General features: G+C 50.3%; 1 protein-coding gene and 1 long non-coding RNA gene across 4 annotated transcripts; one reads left to right on the forward strand and one right to left on the reverse strand.

The window, feature by feature from the left end:
• Nucleotides 1-4,892: 4,892 nt before the first annotated feature.
• Nucleotides 4,893-13,322, forward strand: LOC123621205 (E3 ubiquitin/ISG15 ligase TRIM25-like). The gene is made up of 9 exons (XM_045527038.1): nt 4,893-4,917; nt 7,842-7,918; nt 8,009-8,117; nt 8,378-9,048; nt 9,934-10,029; nt 10,221-10,454; nt 11,327-11,489; nt 11,701-11,763; nt 12,654-13,322. Exons 1-9 carry the CDS (start codon nt 4,893-4,895, stop codon nt 13,208-13,210), a joined length of 1,995 nt encoding a protein of 664 aa, XP_045382994.1. The 3' UTR covers nt 13,211-13,322.
• Nucleotides 13,323-14,185: 863 nt separating this feature from the next.
• LOC123650776 lies at nt 14,186-19,525 on the reverse strand. 3 transcript variants are annotated; one of them, XR_006739481.1, is made up of 4 exons: nt 19,399-19,525; nt 17,706-17,780; nt 15,682-15,788; nt 14,186-15,042 (listed from the first exon to the last, which is right to left on the reverse strand). It is a non-coding gene; the product is annotated as an uncharacterized LOC123650776 (long non-coding RNA). The 3 variants fall into 3 exon arrangements; XR_006739480.1 differs by lacking the exon at nt 19,399-19,525 and adding an exon at nt 18,172-18,285; XR_006739479.1 differs by lacking the exon at nt 19,399-19,525 and adding an exon at nt 17,929-18,285.
• Between the last annotated feature and the right edge of the window lie 576 nt (nt 19,526-20,101).

A 20,101-nucleotide genomic window follows, 5' to 3' on the forward strand; every position in this document is an offset into this window, starting at 1 on the left:
GATACAGCATCCGAATTGGCAACAGATAATTCCGGTATCTCTGAGTCTGCTCAGTGCTAAAGCCCAGGTGGCAGCACAGAGCTTAATTTTTAATAAGAATCATACCCCACAGATTTAATCAGTAAAGCATTCCCCTGGAGTGAGCTGTTACTTCATTAAGCCAGTTTAATTATTTGATCAGTTTCCTATTCAGAGCAATTAAATTACTTCTGAGTTTTCTGTTTTCATTTTCATATTTACTTAAAAATACTTTCATTAAGATCATTGTTTTCCATGAGATTTTATGGTGAAAATTTAATTCAATTTAGCCAATTCTGACTTTTGCCCTTGTGGATTTTCTTTTGTAGCTATTGTCTTCCCTGTGTTTATTTTCCCAAGTCAAATTTTCCAAATCAAAATCTAAGTCTTATAAATCTAAATTAGTGCATTTTAACTGATGTCAGCTTTCTGTTAATTATTTCTAACAAAAAATTACAAGATGGCTAGAAGATTAATAGTTTGTATTTCTGGGCTTTCCCGCAAGGAAATTGTGAGCAATTTCCCTCGGATATTCTTTGGTTGCTTTGTGTCCAAAGTTGTGCTGTTACTTCTACTCACATTTCATTCTGATAACTGCACACATTGTACTGTCTACGCAGTTGGAAAATGAAAGAGCAAAACATTCTCAAAATAAGTCCTGCTTTACTCAGTGGTGATGGGTAGCTAACAAGCACATATTTTAAAAAGGGGGCTTTGGAAGGCACCACAGAGTTCTTGAATTAGACCCTGAGAGTGGACAAGGATGTGCCCAGCAGGTGCAGGCAGGCCTGGGTAACCTGCCACCCTCCTTGGCACAGGCCTGGAGCAGACATCAACTTACTGCCATGTGCCACACAGCCTCGAGTGCCCGGGCCACACCAGGCGCTGAGGACCCAAAACTGGAGTGGGCAATGCAGGAGGCTGGCCAGGAAGCTGCTCTGACAGCCGGGATCGATTCGCCAGCACCTGGGCAGAGGCAGCTGGGACTGGAGTGGCAACACAGTGTGGGATCAAGTCCCATGCAGAATGGTAGAAGGCAGATGCTGTAGGATTTGGAGAGGGCGGCTAGGGAGCTGGAGGAATCTGGAGGGATGGTTGGGTTTGGGCTGGGAAAACCAGGGGTAGAGCCAGTGTAGAGTGAGATAGTGAGTTCAGTTCTAGACGGGCTGAATCAGGTGCCGGGGCAAGGTCTCCGGAAGACTAACTGGAGCAGAAGGCTGGCTCTCAGCAGGGCGCTCAGTGCTAGCTTCTTCAGGTGTTTCTACCCATATTCTCAGCCCCCACGGCAACCTGGGGGATAGAAAAAAGCGGTAGCCACCCGGTTCTGAGTTCTGAGCACACTTAATCATCACAACCACCTTGTGAGTTCTCTTCACTGCCATTTTTGAGATGAGGAACCTGGGCACAAATGGGAGGTAATTTGCCGTAGGTCACACAGCTCTTGGGTGGGTTGGGGAAACCAAGGCTTGAAGGCAGAGTGGACTGGCCCAAGGCAGATCCAGTAGTCAGGCCCCGGAGCCCATACTCTTCAGGTGCCACACCGGTATTTCTAAGCTTTGCGGCTGAAACGCAGTTCAGCGAGGCGTGACTCACACTGTCCCCCAACGTTGTATTATGAAAATTTCCACACACATAGAGAAGTTGAAGAAAATAATAAACACCTGTATACCATCTACTTTGATACAACCACTGTTAATATTTTGTTGTATTTGTTTTATCTAGGCTGGTATTATATTTAAATTATACATGTATTATTGGGGTTTTGCTGAATCCTTTGAAAGTAATTTGTAGACATCATGATATTTCACCTTAAATACTTCAGCAGACATCACCTAAGAATAAAGACATTCTTCCCCATAACCACAATTACCAATATTACCTATAAGAAAATTGATATCACCTAAATATCTAGTTCATATTCAGATTTCCCCAACTGCCTCAATGTGTAGGTGCTTTTTTTTTCAAGCCAAAATTCAGTCAAAGTTCACCCATCACATTTGGATTTTATATCTCTTTAGTCTTTTCATCCAAAACAGTCCTCCTACCTTTTGACATTTCTAAAACATAACAGTTTGGAAAATATCACAGTGCACTGCACATGGTAAGTCTAACTTTATTAAACTTTTGTTTCAGTTATTATTTAGTTAAGATACCAGTTCAACTGCCTTTATAAAAGCTAAAGTCACAGTGACTTAAATACAGTAGAAGTTTATTTCTCCCTCTCTCGTATTAATCTAAGCATATGTGGTAGCAGTCCAGAGTTGATAAGGCAGCTCCAGCATGTGGGGACCCATGATCTTTCATTTTATTATATATATTTTTTAGAGATAGGGTCCTGCTACGTTGCCCAGGGTAGTCTTGAACTCCTGGCCTCTTGCCTCAGCCTCCCAAAGTACTAAGATTACAGGTGTGAGCCCCTGTGCCTGGGCCCATGATCCTTCTATCTTATCACTCTGGATTCTCAAACACAGCTTCCATCTTTTAATTTAAAGTAAGCTCCAGTTCCCACCTTCTTGTCTTCATTGCACCCAGCAGGAAGGGCGGAAGCGAAAAGGAGGGCACTCCGTTTCTTCTAAGGAAGATGTCACCCCATTTCTGCTCTCGTTACGTTGGCCAACACTGTCACACCGTCAAACCTTCAGGGGAAGCTGGGCTTAGTTTGGTGTCACATGTGCCTTCCCAAATTTGGGGGGTTCTATTATTAAAGGAATATGGAAAAGCAGATATTGGGGGACCATCACCCATCTCTGCACATATATATCCATGTGTCAGGTGCGCTGGGTCGGATGGGAACATTGTTTCTTCCTGGGGGCTGCAGTTAGAGTTTGAGATCCTCGACCACTTCACCATACCTATAACAGACTTAGCACGTCAGGACGGAAGCTGTGGGAGGAAGTGTGAGAGTTTGGATGAACCCTCCTACTACAGGACTCAGAGAGCAGCAACACGTACAGCAGGGAAAGGAAGACAAGACAATGGACTGAGAAGTCGTCAGGGATCCAAATAAAGAACCAGAGGATGAATCGAAAGTCGTGTGAGCCATGTGTCCTCTGAGCGTGTGTCCGGCTCCCAGTGGGGAAGGCCCATCTGCTTCTAATGCAGACCCACGCTGCAGCACAGGAGAGGTGCTCTGTAAATGGATTTAAATTTTAAAAAAAGGAAAAGGAAAAAAGTAAGGCCAAATGAGATGTTGAGGGTCTAATAATGGTGGGCCAGATAATTCTGGGCAATATTTTCTCTGAAAATAGCTGGAAAAATAGAGAGAGAGAAACATACACACATACATATGTGAGCGGGTGTGGGTGTATATTGTAGCCAAGAATTACAGGGCCAAGATCCAGGAGAAGAAAGAAACCCAGAGAAACAAACCTAGCGTTTAGAGGCTCCTTTCCGTGGTGGACTTGCTAATTCTGGTAGAGGAAGCTGAGAAGCTGTTCTTAGCTCACAGGGACATGGAACAAATATTGGAGATCAGGGTGTGCCAAGGAGGAGCCCCTGGTGAAGCCCCTGTGCCCTGGGTCGGGATCCTGGGGGACTACATACACCCAGGAGCAGGAAGAGCCAGAGCAGAGCAGACGTCTGAAGGGGCAGGAGTCTAGCTGGGAAGCATCTCGGTCCCTGATTGGACTAAGGTGACTTATGATTTCTGGTCACCCTAGCCTCCTGCCAGAAGCCGTCATAAATCTATTTTGAAGGACTATAATACCATCCTCAGCCTCAGATTACCACTCCAGTTTCTCATACGCAATGTTCAGTACACAATGGGCGTGAACCGGGCGAGGCAGCAGACGTTCTGTGCCTCCTCGTGTTAAGCGATCAGAAGTGTGCGACACTATGTATGGAGGACACGTGCCAGAAAACGGAACCTGAATCTCGCCAGCTCACGGGAAATACAGGGAATAGACGAGCATGTTAAATGATACTGTGGAGATCTAACCAGCCACATCCAGAAAGGGGAAAGCGTAGTGGGCAAATGACTCTGTTTCTTCAACAAATAAGTGGCGAGGGAAAAAGTGGGAGAAGGCGCCCTTACAAATGTAAAGGAATTTTAGAAACAACAATATAATACAACACGAGGACCTTATGTGGCTCCTAATTCTAACTAACAACAGTAAAAAAGGCATTTGTGTGACGATTGAAGACATTTAAACATTGACATAAAAGAATGTGTTACACTTTACTTTTTACTGTGAAGAAATAGAAAAAATAATTTGAGACACTATTAAAGAAAAATAAAGGAAAAAAGTCAAACACATATTTTCACCCACAAATATATATGTACTTACTTTTAAGAGAGAAGAATTCTCTTTTTTTTTTTTTTTTTTTTTTTTTGAGTCAGAGTCTCACTCTGTTGCCCGGGCTAGAGTGCCGTGGCGTCAGCCTAGCTCACAGCAACGTCAAACTCCTGGGCTCGAGCGATCCTCCTGCCTCAGCCTCCCGAGTAGCTGGGACTACAGGCATGTGCCACCATGCCTGGCTAATTTTTCTCTATATATTTTTAGCTGTCCATATAATTTCTTTCTATTTTTAGTAGAGACAGGGGGTCTCGCTCTTGCTCAGGCTGGTCTCGAACTCCTGAGCTCAAGCGATCCTCCTGCCTCAGCCTCCCAGAGTGCTAGGATTACAGGCGTGAGCCACTGCGCCTGGCCTTCTCTCTCTTTTAAAAATCAAACTACGATATCATTCTCCCCTCCTCACATTTCTTTATTTTTACTCACCCCTCTTGGCCAGGGGAACTCCCACCCCCAAAATCTTAAAGCTGAGTTGCCAGCCATGAGGACAAGGGAGGTCAGAAACACCTAGTTATGTCCCTGTCCCCTTTGGAATTACTCTTTGTAACAATAAGATACTAAATCATTAACAAGCCTAAGGCCATGCGCGACAAAACCACACCTGCAGGTCATCAATGTACTTAACAGATCACTTGAGTCTCGGTATATGTCCAGTGGCTGGTCTCTGATTAACAGACACCCTTATCTTAACTTAAAATGTTCCAACCCTTTAGACAAAGCTTCATTTCTTTAGCCAATTGCAAATCAAAGAATCTTTAAACCCACCTGTAAGCTGTAATCCCTGCATCAAGATGTCCTGCCTTTTGGGGCCAGACCAACGTACACTTTCCATGTGTTGATTTATAACTTTATGTGTAATTCTTGTCTCCCTAAAATGTATAAAATCAAACTGTAACCCAACCATGGCAAGACCACTTCTTGAGCCATGGTCACACATAGTTGGCTGAGAAAAAACTTCTTTAAATTATTTTATAGAGTTTGGGTTCTTTTCCATTGACATTTCTTTGAAAAGATTAATAAAATGGATAAAATCCTACTGAGACTCATCAAGAAAAAAGAAAGCACAAATATTATCAGGACGAACAGCAGAGGCACAGCTACAGAACCTTTGCAAAGATTAAAAGTGCCACTCCTAGGTGCACTTTTTTTTTTAATTTAGAAGATATTTATTTCTTGGGAGGGTGAATGACAGCTGGCAGACACTGCTTTCCCCGCTCTTGGGATCCCCTCTCCAAAGAAATCCCCTCTCTTCTTTGAAGTGCCCATGGGGAGGCTGGGATGTGAAAAGAAACCATATGCAACACCCCAGAGCCTTAAAAAAATAAAGCAACAAACAACTTCCTCCGCACAAAAACACACTTACAAAATAAATAAATGGACTATGAAAGAGAGGCCACGTTCCTCCCATCCTGGCTGGGAGAATGGGGCTGTGGGCTCAGTCCCAGTCCTCCCAGCCAGGATTGTCCAGAGGCCAAATGGTGTGGAATGCCTCACAAGACAAGAATCAGCCCTGGCTTCAGAGAGAGGAGGGGAATTGAAAACAGGGACTTGAACAGATGCTGCCTGGGTTCACTGCAGCATTACTTACAATAGCCAACAGTCCAAGTGCCCACCAACTGATGAATGGATAAACAAAATGTGGCATATCCGTGCAATGGAATATTATTTAGCCATAAAGAAGAAAGAGATTCTAATACATGCTGTGACATGGATGAACTTTAAAAACATTATCTTAGGTAAATAATCCAGACACAAGAAGACAAATATTGTATGATTCCACTCATGTGAAATATCTAGAATAGGTGAATACATAGATACAGAAGGTAGATTAGAGCTTACCAGGGGCTGGGGGGAGGAGGGAATGGGGAATTGTTGCTTAATTCTCTAAGTTTCTCTTAGGGGTGATGAAAAAGTTTTGGATACTGTCTTAATTCAGTTGGACTGCCATAACAAAGTACCATAGACTGGATGGCGTAAACAAGTATTTATTTCTCCCAGTTCTGGAGGCTAAGAGGGTCCAAGATCAAGGCACCAGCAGACTTGGTATCTGGGGAGGGCCACTTCTTGGTTCTCATCGTGTCCTCACAGGGTGGAAAAGAATGAGAGAACTCTCTAGGGTCTCTTTTATAACAGCACTAATCCCATTCATTAGCGGCCCACCCTCATGACTTAATCACCTCCCGAAGGCCCCACCTCCTAACAGCATCACATCCGCTATTAGGATTTCAGCATATTGAGGGGACACAGTCTACAGCAGTTATAGATAGTGGTGATGCTTGCACTACATTGTGAAACTACCTAACATCACTGTTTTGCATGCAAAAATGGTTGAAATGGCAAATTTTATGTTATATTAAAAATTTTAAGTAGCCATCATGAAAAGCTTTATACCAAAAAATTTGAAAATTTACATGAAATAAATAAATTCATAGGAAAACACCATTTACCAAAACTGACACAAGAAATATACAATATGAATAATTCTAAATCTCTTAATGAAATTGAATATGTAATTAATAACCGTTCCACAAAAAAAAAAAAAAAGCACTCCAGGCCTAGATGGTTTTACCAGTGAATTCTACCAACTTTTAAGGGAGAAATAATGTCAATCTGATGCTTATCAATAAGTGATAAAGAATAAATACTTCCCAACTCATTTTATGAAACTAGGAGACCTTAATACCAAAATTTGACAAGGACATTACATAAACGGAAAATTACAGGCCAATCTCACTCATGATGCAAAATTCCTAAGAAAATATTAGCAATTGAATCCAGTATATGTAAAGAACATAACACATCAAAACCAAGCAGAGTCCGTTGCAGAATGCAACGGTCCAATCACTGAAAATCAATCACTGTCAATTCACCACGTTAACAGAATAAAGGATACGAAGCTTACAATCATCTCAAAAGATGTAGAAAGGGCAGTGGGTAAAAGTCAACATCCATTCCAGATAAGAACTCTTAGCAAACCAGGAATAAAAGGGAATCTCCTCTGTCTTCTACACCATATCTACAACAAACCTACAGCAAACATCAAAGGTTTCCTCTGAGATGAGAAAAAGATGCCTTCTATTCACCCTTTCTACTCAGCAAGAAGGGCCGAGTGAACTTGTGAGCAGGAGAGTGCTGTGCTGCAAGCTTTTTAGAGCACTTTCCCTGTTGGGTGGGGAAGAGCGGGAACCAGGAAGCCAGGACGCACAGTGGGAGGGGCCTCTCTTCAGCTAAATATCATCTCCTACAATCACCCTGGTGATTTCACGAGACAAGAACCATGGTCCAGAGAAATTAAACGAGTTGACCACGATCCTGCTGTCACTGAGGTGCCATCTTCCCTCTCAATCCACTGCAGGAGGCCCCAGGTGCCAACAGCTACCCCGCCTGCTGGGAGGGAGGCTCTGCAGTCAGTAATCCAGCCCTGCAGAGGCAGAGTGACTCAGCCCCGAGCCATGTCCAGTGGCACACCTGTGCCCTGCTGACATCACAAGCAGAATTCTGGGGCTGATCATGCTCAAATTGTGACTTCAGGGAGCAAAACTGTGGGCAGTCTTCAAGGAGGGGGCCACCTCGACAGGGAGATTGCAAAACAGCAGCTAAAAGGGAATGTGAGGAGGCGGTCACCAGTTTGCAAGAGATGTAAGTCACGTGGGGTGGGGGCACAGTGGACTGAGGGGGACCTTCCCAGCCATCTGCAGGGTGGGGCTCAGACAAGGTTCCTGTGCCTGCCCAGTGTCCATGGTTCTTTTTCCTCGCATCACAGGGCAGCAAAGTATCTGTCTGTCTCTGACACGCAGAGAGCTTCAGGTAAGTACCTGCGTTCTGACCCTTCCTCCTTTCCCTTGTCACGAGTAACTTCCTTCTGCCTATCAGCCGTCCTGCCCAGGATTCATCCCAGGAATTAGGGCTGGGACAAGAACACAATCTCCAATTTATGTCCCCCACGTGGGTTAGCTGATGACACAGTCCCTCATCCCATGGGCAGGCAGCTGCCACTAAGAGAAGGACAGGTGTACTTCCCTCGACTCCTGTCCCAGCTTCCGCGTGGCTGTGCTCTGCCTTCCCAGGGTCAGTCCAGGACCAGGTTCCAGCCCTGCAGCCCCCTGCCCAGCCCTCGAGACCTCCCCAGGGCCAGCTCCTGATGAGTAACAGCAGCAATTTCCGCATGTTTGAGGACCAAGTCCTCTGTCCCATTTGCCTGGAGGTGTTCCACAACCCGGTCACCACCGCCTGTGGCCATAACTTCTGCATGACCTGCCTCCAAGGATTCTGGGACCACCAGACTGCCATGGGCGAGACGCTCTATTGCCCCCAATGCCGAGAGAGCTTCCCCTCCAGGCCCTGCCTCTGCAAGAATGTCATCCTGGGGGAGATGGTGGCCTGCTTCACGAAGGCCAGGGGCCAGGCCTCAGGGTCCCTGTGGAACCTGGCAGGGCCCCAGGACGTGCCCTGCGACTTCTGTTCCCCCCAGAAGCTCAAATCTGTCAAATCGTGCCTGCAATGCATGGCCTCCTTGTGCGAGAAGCACCTACGAAGCCACTTCGAGGACCAGTTGTACCAGGACCACCAGCTGCTGGAGCCTGTGTGGGATCTCAAGACCCGCTTGTGCCCGAAGCACCACAAGCTGCGGCAGCTGTACTGTCGCACGGAGAGCTGCTGCGTGTGCGCAGCCTGCCTGCTGGAGGAGCACAAGAACCACGACACCGCCCCGCTGGAGGAGGAGCGCTCCCGCAGGGAGGTGAGGCGGTAGGACGGGGACCCTCGGGGCTCTGAGTCTTCCTCATTTCCTTGGAGGAAAACTATGCAGATGTTAAAGCGCGGGTCACCAGGGCCAGCTTGTGACACGAAAACGTGGTGTTGAGTTAAATGAGGATCCAGAATCGCATGTGCGAAGCCCGTGTCAACCTATCAAAATACACATCACGTTCAGTTGGGCGAATCCCTCCTTTTCTCTATTTCCAAGTTTTGTTTAATATGTTTGTGTTGTTTTTATAGTGAGATCCTTCTAGTTAGATATCCTGTCATGCATGTTCTGTATCAGTCCTACTCTAACAGCCACCGTCCGTGGTCCGTGGCAAGACAAGGAGCTCGTGACACTTTGCTCATTGCAAGGCCTTCTCGGTGAACCAAGCCCTGCACTGATTTACAGTCCAGCGTGAGCTTCGTATCCTGTTACGGACCAGGAACAGTTGACAGACAGGCACTTGGGGTAGCGCTGCTGTGTAATATGTTCTAACAATAAAAATGCCCGTTGCTGCGTCTGGTGGGCTTCCGGCCTGGCAGCACTTCCCCGGGCACCCCCGATGGTCGCACACCTGCTGTGCCCCTCCTGGCCCCACGGTCTCTGAGCCTCTCGAGCCACTCAACCCTCCACAGCCCCTTCCTGTGGCCTGAAATCCTGTGGTCTCCACCGTTAGGATTCCTGCAGTGGGGAGAGTCCTGCGCATGGGCAAATAGGCTCTCCGGGAGCGAGAGACCCAGAGAAGGGGGCCGCTCTCACTCTCTTTTAAGCCGAGCAGATGAATGCACGAGGCATATCTCTTCTGAGCTCCGACACGGTAGCTTCTCTGAGGCCACCCTTCTGAACTGGGCCCCTCACCCTCTACCCCTCCCCTCACCCCAGGTCGAGGTTCGGAAGGTCCAGGCCAACGTGGAGAACCAGATGCTGATCCTTGCCTCGGACAGCCAGAAGCACCGGGGGCAGGTGGCCTTTCTCTCGGTAAGGTTGCCCCTCCCAGCCCGGGCCCAGGCTCCCCCAGCGCCCTGCATCAGGCTGCGGGGACCTCTCTGGACTTGGAGTGGGGCGCGGGGCCAGGCAGATGGAGGCAGGATGACGAGCCCAGCTCCGGGCCATGACAATGGGTGTAGCAGAGTGGCGCTCAGAGGCACCTCTCTATGCACCCACCCCAGAAACTGATCCAGACAGCTCGAGATGAGGTGAACACCTGCTTCTCGGAGATCAGCAAGGACATCAAACAGCTGCAGATAAAGGTCTTGGATTTCGTGGAGAAAGAGGAGGCAGCGGCCCTGGAGAAGCTGGGCAGCTCCATCCAGCAGAGCCACAACCGGCTCCTGAAGCTAGAGGGGGACAGCGTCTGGCTCCATACCCTGCTCAGCCACCGCAGCGACCAGCAATTTCTGCAGGCGAGGCCCCAGCCCTCTCCGCCTCTGGCCCAGGCCCCATCACATCCTCCACCCTCCCTGCACCCACAAACACACCAGACCTGCCCAGACCTGGGATGAAGTGACTAGCGCTTGGGGCTGCTCACTGTGTCCATCCCCCTGCCTCAGGGAGTCTCCCCATCCCAGGTCACCTGTCCTGAGCTTACACTAGCACCCTCGGTTTCCTCCTCCAGCTCAGAGCTCAGCCTTGCCCTAACTTTCCTGCCTTCGTTTCCCTGGAGCATATGGGGTTGTGCCCTGGGATTCTGGGCTCTGATAGTCTAAGTTTCTCCAGACTCCCCCAGACCATGGCCTGAAGTGAGACTGGAACAATCTGCATAGCCTGGATTGAAATCCCTTTTCCTTCCCCAGCCCAGGTCTGGCCCCACAGCCTGGCCTGGTGCTGCTGTAAGGGGAGTGGGGTACCAGGCAGGGTGGCCCTTGGGTGGGAAGGTGGCAGCAGCCTTCTCTGTGGGCGGGGCCTGGGGACTGCTAGCACAGACTCCTTTCTAAGCTGCCACCACACCCTGGGCTGACTTCTAGGGCTATTGCTCACCTTGTCCCCCCTCACCCCTATGCAACAGGAAGCATTGGCAATGATGTTCATTGAGCAGTTAAAGGCTCAGCCAAAACCATCTCATCATTTTCTAAAAATCCACTTCACTAATGCACTGACTAAGCCAAAGTGGCCATGGCTTTGGCAGAGCCCTAACCTAGGATGTCCAAAAAGCTAGAAGGAGGGAAGGGAGAGGCCCAGGTTTGAAAGGCATAGCTTGTGCTCCACCTGCCCATGGCTCTGGGGACTGCTGGGCCCTGGCTAACAGGTGGTCCCATGGCTGCTGCCTGCATGCCAGGAGTTCCCCAAGCTGAAGCAATTCCCAGCCTGCATGGAACCACTGATGGGCATCCACTGTGAGGAAACACAGAGCTTCCTCCAGCTGCCAGAGACCCTGGCCAAGCTCCGGACCCGAGTGGTGGATATGGGTCTCAGCTTCATCAACCAGCTCCTTCTGAAGGGTCAGTCCCTGGAGGCCTGGGGCCTGCATTCCTGGGGGTGGGGGGGCTGCCCTGCAGGACAGTGGTGGGGGTTGCAGGGTCTTGGAGAGCCCTGCCTGCCCGTGTGCACCTTCCCCAGGTGTTGCAGCCTCCTGGACGCCCATGCCTCCTCTCTCCAGAAGGATGCTAGGCTGCGAGGGTGACCTCAGCAAAGCCTCTCCATCTCCCCCAGGCATTAAGATGAGCTCCTATGAGGTGCTGCCCCCAGCTGTGGACAGGAAAACACTCCTCAACCGTGAGTCCTCAGTTCTGGGGTCTGGCCTCAGGAGAGGGAAGGAAAGGTGCCCGGCCCCTGGGTGTCTCAACTTCCCCAGCCCCACCTCCGTTCAGGCCAGGGCCTCCAGAGACATGCCAGCTCTCCCTTGCCCCAACCTCTAACTCAGGACTAGAGACCTCAGAAGGACTCAGCCTGGCCCCCAGGGCCCTGGTAGGAAGGCGAGAAGACCCAGTCCCATCCTACCCCCATGGGTGGGGATGTCCTCACCCACTCCCCAGGAGGCCAGCTCTGCCACGTTCCCTGGCTCTTGGATGGCACAACCTCTGGCCTCAGCTGGGTGCCTGCCAACCTCCCTTAGGCTTTAGCCGAGCCAGCGTGGATGGGCTCTTCCATTACTTCCTCACACAGTCTCCCTGTTCATTTGATGTCCTTGCAGCCCCTCTCCCAGGCTGGGATGGGGCCAAATCCCAGTGGCCTCTCTGAGATCCTGAGAGTCAAGATTGTCTTGTCTTTGGTGTCCCCTCTGAATTACCTCCTCCAGGAACCCTTGGCTCTCCCTCAGTTCCACTCAGCTTTGGATCCTGAACAAATATTATGAAAAGGGGGATTACGTTAGGATCTGGTGGTAGGGGGAGGGGGTCTCCTGGTCCCCAGCCTCTCCAGCAAGGTAGAACTTTGGACAGCACCCAACTCATCCTTCCTCCAGACTATGTCAGCTGCATCCAGGTGACAGCCGGGGGACTTGAAGGGGGTGGGTAGAGGAGCCACTCCTAGGAGCTTGGGGTGGCAGTATCCTATGACTTCTCTGCAAATGCCTTGCAACTCAGCACCCTCCTCCCTCCCCAGGGCGCCAGCACTCTGCCCTAGGGGCACTGACCCTGACTCCACCACCCACCCCCCACCCCCAGGTTACTGCAACCTGAACTTCGACGCCTCCACGGCCAACGAGGAGCTGTTCGTGTTCAAGGAGACCTACTCCGTGCTGAACCTCGGCATCCTCCTGGAGCCCGCGGGCGCGGGCGGGCCCCTGCCGGGCTTCAAGCAGTGGCCGCAGGTGCTGTGCTCGCGGGGCCTGTCTGAGGGCCGCCACTACTGGGAGGCCGAGGTGTCCAACTCGTGGGTGTGCCTGGGCGTCACCTACCGCCGCAGCCAGCCGCTCAGCGGCCCCCTGCGCCGCAACATCATCTACCTGCTGGGCCGCAACCCCTACTCGTGGTGCCTGGAGTGGGACTCGCTCAAGTTCTCGGTGTGGCACAACAACACGCAGACGGTGCTGCACGGCGCCTACCACCGCACGCTGGGCGTGGCGCTCGACTGCGCCGCGGGCTGCCTGTCCTTCTACGGCCTGGCGGGCGGCGCCAGCCTCCTCTACCGCTTCCTCGCCGGCTTCCTGGAGCCGCTGTACCCGGCCGTCATGGTCAGCAGCGGCGCCTCGGTCACGCTCAAGCAGCGCCCCGAGGCGTAGGCGGCGGCCCCGCGGGCTCAGGGCGGCTGCCAATAAAGCTGGACTCCAAACACTGGCTGGCCAGGGGCGCGCGGGGACGGTCGCCGGCCCTGCAGGGTCGCCGGGGCGGAGGGGTGGGTGGCCAGCCTGCCTCCAGGCTGCCTGGACTCCACCTGCGGCGCCTGCTGGCCGGTCCAGAGAATCCCCCAAACAGGCTGACGCCACCGCCACGGGACAGCTCTGAACCAGGCTGGACGTCCCGCGGCCTTCGGAGAGGGATTCCTGATGGGGTACACATCCGGCCCCCCCATCCTCCCACCACAAGAGGCCCCTGGCCTTGATTCTCCAGGCTCGTCCTGGCCCCTCAGTACCAGGGGCCTGTCCCCAAAGGCCTTGTCGCCTGAGAGAGGTCAAGGCTTGAGCAGGTGGCCAGACTGAGAGGTGGTACCTGAAGGACTGGGCTGGGGGCGGGGGTCTGTCTGAGTTAGTGGCTTCACTGGGAGCTGGGAGGCTAAACTGGAGGAACCCAGGCTGATCTCAGACCCAAAAGCGATAGGCTGAGGACCCAGGTCCACAGGGGCGGGGGCTGGTCCCTACTGCCCAGAGCAGAGCTCCTCACACACTGGTGTTTCATAGCCTGGAGGCGGTGTGGATGCTATGGGGTGGGTACCCCTTAAACCACCCTCCAGCCTCCTTATCCCTGCTGAAAACTGCCCCTCCGCCAGCCGTCCGCCTACCCCCTCAGCTCCCAGAGGGTGGTGCTGCTGTGCACCAAGGGGCTTTGCCCACATCCGGGCGTCTGCCATCTGACCTGCCCGGCAGCGTGTGTGGAGGTCTCTACCAGAGAGGCTGGATCCAGGCCCGGCCACTGCCTGGGGACCCTGGCAGGGCCATGACTGGGGGCTCAGCCCCTCTGGGGAAGCTGAGGGTTCCAGCCCAGGAGGGAGCCACCTCCACTTTTCCAGCCTCAACCAGCCACTCTTCCAGGGCTCTCAGTATGGTTAATGATTGGCTCTGAAGAGGAAATGACACAAGTCACAGGAGGAAACATTCCTTGGGCAACACATTCCAGAAGGAGGCCACACGGTGCCCCACAGGGGTGTTCCTGAATTCCATCCCCGCCTGACCTGTTCCCAGAGAAATTAGTGACCTGAGTTTCTCCTTCCAGGCAGTCTTCTTGGAGCTCCCACGGCACAGGAGGAGCACAGTGAGGGGTGTGCTCTGAAGGTCTGGCAGGGGTGGGTGGGGAGTACCCTGCGGCTCCTCTGAGCAAGACATGGCTGCTGCCTTGTGCTTTGCTGCTGTCCCCAGGGAGCAGGAATGAGATAGAAACCATTCTCCCATGTTGAGAGACCTTTCACACCAAAATGCCTAAATCTTGCCTCCCCACCCCCCAGTCTTCATTCTTCCTGGCCCAAGGGGTGCCACTTCTGCAGAGGAGGGCTCAGGTCTGGAAATGCTGAGGAGGTGAAAGTGTGACCCAAGTAGACAGCAGGAGCTGTGCGGATCTCAGGGTCCTCCTCCCTGCCAGGGAGCTGAGAAGAAGGAGGGCTACCTTATCAAGTCCTCTTGGCTCTGAAAGATACTTAGTTGCAGGGTGGTCTGTGCGGCTGAACCCCAACACCCAGGGGTATATTTGCTCTCTTAAACAGCTGTTCCTTGTTTAGGGATCCTGGGCCCCTAGGGGTCCACAACAGTAGTCCTGGGGGCTTCTCAAACTCTTTTTTTAGAATTCCCAAAAGCCAAGCGGCAGGCAGGCCTGCCCTTTCAACGAGGGCAGCTAGCGAACCCAAATGTCAGGATCTGCAGTCACGGCTCAGCGGTCATGGCAGTCATGGCGCAGTGTGCACTTCCTGGGGGGAAATATCATAGAGGTATAAAGGAAAATAAAAATCTCAAGACCTCCCCCACACCTCCTTATGCAAAAGGGAAGGTCAAACCTGGAGGCTGAGTCATGCAACACCCTTTCCAATGAATAGCTCTTACTAACATTATGCATTAGCCAGATCCTCCTGGAAAAGTAAAAGTCCCCAAGCATCCTTATAGGCTGCCCCCCCTCCAGGTCATTAGTGAGGAAACTCCTTGCTAGCTTCCACTAAAAAAGGGCCTGGAAATTGTAAGTTTAGTTCTGCCAGCCAAGTCTAGCTCCTAAAACTAAAGTCTGTTCAATTTCACACTAATACTGTTGATTACACGTTTATCTTCCCAGGTGCAGAACAGAGACAAGATCATTCTTCCACCTACTCAGGAACATCTACATGATTGATTCTTCCTTTCCTTTTTCTCTTCAAACATTCCTTTGACGTAAAATGTAGGTTTCCTGGGCATTATGGAAAGTCTCACAAGAATATGACCATTTTCCTCACTGCCCACCCCTCTCCCCCGTCTTCTTTCTGGTTGCCCTCTCCCCTTAGATGCTGAGTCCCCACATCCCTCTCCCCTTAGATGCTGAGTCCCCACATCCCTCTTTGGAGAGCACAGTCCACAGGTACCTCTGTGGTTTGTACTTTTCCCAGGCGTGTCCTCAAACTTGGGCTGAATAAACTTCCATTGATTGGAATCTCTGCCTCAGTCACTTATTTGCAGTTGTCAGAGGGACCTGCAGAGGTGGCAAGGTCAGCCAGTGCTCCTGGGTAATCCACATCAGTGAACTCTGACCCTCTCTTCCCCCCCCCTCCCTAGAATACCACCCACTCACCTCTCATGTCCTGCTTTAGCACTCAGGGAAGTGTTTTTTAATGTGAATCCGAACAGGCTATAAACAAATCTGTCTCCAAAGGCTATCAGGATTTTTTTAAGTTCCCATTATTTTTAGTGAAAAATTGTAGTAATGTATTACTTGGGTGATTTTATTTATTTATTTATTTATTTATTTATTTATTTTCTCATTCACCCATACAGCGAAAGGATTGCATCATTTTAAAATTAATGAAGTTGCCTTGCAATTTTTGACTATAAAAGTAATTTTGCTTTCATTTAACCCATTGACATAGCGTTCACTGTGTGCACCCACTGTTCATAGCAAATGGAATGTCCATAACAAATATCAACTCATTTAATCCTCATAACAACCTGTCAATGGAAAAGAACCCAAATTCTGTAAAATAAAGAGGTTTATTCTAGCCAAATATGTGTGACCATGGCCCAGAGAGCCACACCCAAGAAGCCTTGAGCAAGTGGTACCACCGTGATTGGGTTACAGTTTGGTTTTATACATTTTAGGGAGACAGGAATTACACATAATATCATAAATCAATACCTGGAGGGTGTATATTGGTTTGGTCTGAAAAGGCAGGACATCTCAAAGCAGGGGCTTACAGGTTATAGGTGGGTTTAAGGATTCTTTGGTTTGCAATTGGCTAAAGAAATGAAGCTTTGTCTAAAGGCTTGGAACATTTTAAGTTAAAGTAAGGAAGTCTGTTAACCAGAGACCAGCCACTGGACATATACCAAGATTCAGTGATCTGTTAGGTAAATTTATGACCTGCAGGTGTGGTTTAAGTTTTGTCTTACATAGCCTTAAGCCTGTTAATGATTTAGCATCTTATTGTTACAAAGAGTAACTCCAAAAGGGACAGGGACATAACTAGGTGTGTCTGACCTTCTCCTCATGGCCAGCAATTCAGCTTTAAGGTTTTTCTGGAGTCCCCTTGGTCAAGAGGGGGTCCATTCAGTTGGCTGAGGGGCTTAAGATTTTATTTTAGTTCACAAACTCTACGAATTTGTATTGTTAATTATCCCTATTGCATGGATGAGGACACTGAGGTTAAGGGACTTGCCCAAGGTCGTGAAGATGTGTAAGCTGGGAAGCCAAGACGCAACTCAGGCAGTCTGCTTTTTTAACCATTATGTTACACCACCTCTCCTATAATGTGTTCATTGTGGAAAATTTACACACTATGGAAACACATAAAGAAGAAAAGAAAACCAACCAAATTTCTATCCTCCAAAGATAACCTCTCCTAGAGTATTTCCTTCTAGTCTTGTTATGCAGACACAGCTATGGATCAGCTGAAAATGTAGAAAACTGCAAGACAGAGTTACAGCTCACATCACACATGTTCACCAGTATTGCACTGTGTACATTTGCCCAAGTTACTTCCAAATTGCAAAAATGGCTTGTTCGCTGGCTGCATAATATTACATCCTACAAATCTGACCTAGAGCTTTGTTTTGTCCTTAACCTCTTCCCTGGCTCCCACTAGAGGTGGGTAACAAGAAGCAACCGAGTCAAAGCCACAGATGTTGCTTCCTAGGCGTTACTCCAAGGAGGGTCTGAGTAGTGCAGAAGGATGCTGGCCCCTTCTCATCATCCCATTCCCACAGGTGGGGAGGGAGCAGGAAGCAGGACCAGAGGGCAGGAGGCTAGGGAAGGAGCCTTTAACCCTTCCCTCCCCCAAAGGATAGTGTGCTCAGGGCTGGGAGTGGAATTGAGAGGATGTCTGTGGGAGCCTCCAGTGGACCCCGGGAACCCGATAACTGTCAGGAACAGCCCCCCAAGAGAGCATGAACTCACCTCTGCTTAGCTTCAGGAGGGAGCCTCTGCACTCTTCCTGGGAGGAAGGCAGCCGGTGGCAACCTGGACCAGTTACTAAAGGTAAGGAGAGGTAGGCCATCCTCAGCCTGCCCTGCTAGCCCAGTCCCTCCTCCACCCACACCCCCCAGCTCCCTGCCATGAACACCTGTCTCCAGCAGCTGTCATGGGCTTCATCACTGCCCACACTCACCCCTACTCTTACCCCACTCCATGCTACCTCCAAAGCATCTCACTTCCCGGCCTTTGCTCATGCCGGTCCTTCTGCCTGAAGCACTCTTCATACCCAACCCCTTACTTGTCTTTGTCCCATTCATTCCCTAAGACTCGGCTAAGATGTGCCGTGTTCCAGGAAGTCTCAAACTCTGCTCTCCCTAAACCAGAGCAGAGAGTTCCCCTGCTGTCTGCTGCAGTACCACCCCCTGCCTGTGTTCCTCCTGCCACCCACCTTGCATCCGGTTTCATGTGTGAATTCACCATCAGGCTTAGGGGGGCCCTGGCTATTTCATCTCTATGTCTCCGGTGCTTAACATGGGCCTGACACACAGCAGGTGCTTAATAAAAGTGGACCCAAGCACTGCAGGAACCCCTCCAGAGGTTGGAGGGTGGGGAACCACTCAGGTCCCAGATCCCCTCCTGGGTCAGGCCAGACTGGTGTGAGTGGCCAAGCCTGGCTGGCTGCTTCCCTCTTTCCACCCCTCCTTGGCCATCACTTCCCTCCCTCCAGAAGCTGAGTCCATGTGCCACTGCATCTAGGAGGAGCAAAGGATCCGCCTCTCTCGCCTCTGTCTCCACTTGACCTCCCCTGTAGCCTGAAGATTCTCTGAGGCTTAGGACCCTCCTGAGCAGGTGTGAGAGGGGAGAGACACATACCTCCCCCAGTCTGTTTCCCAGTCCGCAAATGGCACGGATAGGGACACCATTCCTCTTTGCTAAGGGTTATAGGACTCCCAGTGCTTCTTGGACCAGGGGTTGGGAAACGTGGGTGTTTTGGGCAGGGCGGGGACCAGGGTGAGCAAAGTGAGACAATCACCTGGGTGCAAAATTTAAGCAAAAGTTTGGTAATCAAGATAAATAATATTTTGATGCAACATTTCACAAAATCAAATTAGTGTAAAAATACACAATGAACAGAATATCAAAACTGTAAATAAAGAACAGGTCTGACCGAGCACTGGCCCTCTCTGGCTCATTCCCTTCACAGAAATTCCTGCCCTGGTTCCAGTGAAATTTTATTCATGAAACCAGGTAACTGTCCCAGGGACCATAGTTTGCTGATATGATTTTTTTTAAATATTGCATTAAATTTTCATTGAGGTTACTGAGCTTTTTTAGCACCCCCTTAATTTTAAGCCATAGGCAAGTGGCTCAGTCACCTCCCCCTAGTTGAGAGTGTCACAGGTCTGGAGGGGGCTCTGGGAAGTTAGTAGTTGGACGAGGGGGAGGTGTCAGGGAAGCCAAAGGTCCTACAATGCTCAGAAGTCACGCACCAGTCACCAACACCCTTGTTGTTAGTGATGCATATGTGCACACACACAGCCAATGAAAAGTTAAATACCATCATCTAGCCACTCACCCTTGCCAAAATAAATAACAATCAAAGAGTCAGAAGCCCAAGGGCACAGGTTAAAATGCTTTTGGTTCCCTGCCCAGTGTTTCTAGAAGTTACACTTACTTTTCCTGCCTGGAGGACAGGAGCCTTATTGCTTTTGTGTTTCACACAGCAAACCACGCAGTTGGAGATGATGCTGATGGTTATATTTATGCCCAGTTTGCTCCAATGTCCCATAAATGTCCCCTGAGCAGCTCCTGTGGGCCAGGCACAAGGCTCTGCATAGAGGATATAATGAGGAGCAAGAGAGACCCAGTCCCCACCCCGTTACAGCTTACAGGTTGGGGGACTGACCCCTATGTTGGTCACAATGGTGACCACACCAAACTACACCCTGAGATAAAGGTTCAGGGTGACCAAGGAGCAGTCCCATGGCACGGAGGGCTTCCCTGAAGGACTGAAGTTGACCTGAGACATGGAGGATATGTCAGCTGGACAGGACAGGAGGTGGTTGACAGAGGGGAGAGACACATTGTTTTTTGCTTTTTTTTTTTGAGACAGAGTCTCACTCTGTTGCCTGGGCTAGAGTGAGTGCCGTGGCGTCAGCCTAGCTCACAGTAACCTCAAACTCCTGGGCTCAAGCAATCCTACTGCCTCAGCCTCCCGAGTAGCTGGGACTACAGGCATGTGCCACCATGCCCGGCTAATTTTTTCTATAGACTTTTAGTTGTCCATATAATTTCTTTCTATTTTTAGTAGAGACGGGGTCTCACTCTTGCTCAGGCTGGTCTCAAACTCCTGACCTCGAGTGATCCACCCACCTCGG

Source organism: Lemur catta, chromosome 15 (assembly GCF_020740605.2).
Source record: "Lemur catta isolate mLemCat1 chromosome 15, mLemCat1.pri, whole genome shotgun sequence".
Taxonomy (NCBI): Eukaryota; Metazoa; Chordata; class Mammalia; order Primates; family Lemuridae; genus Lemur; species Lemur catta.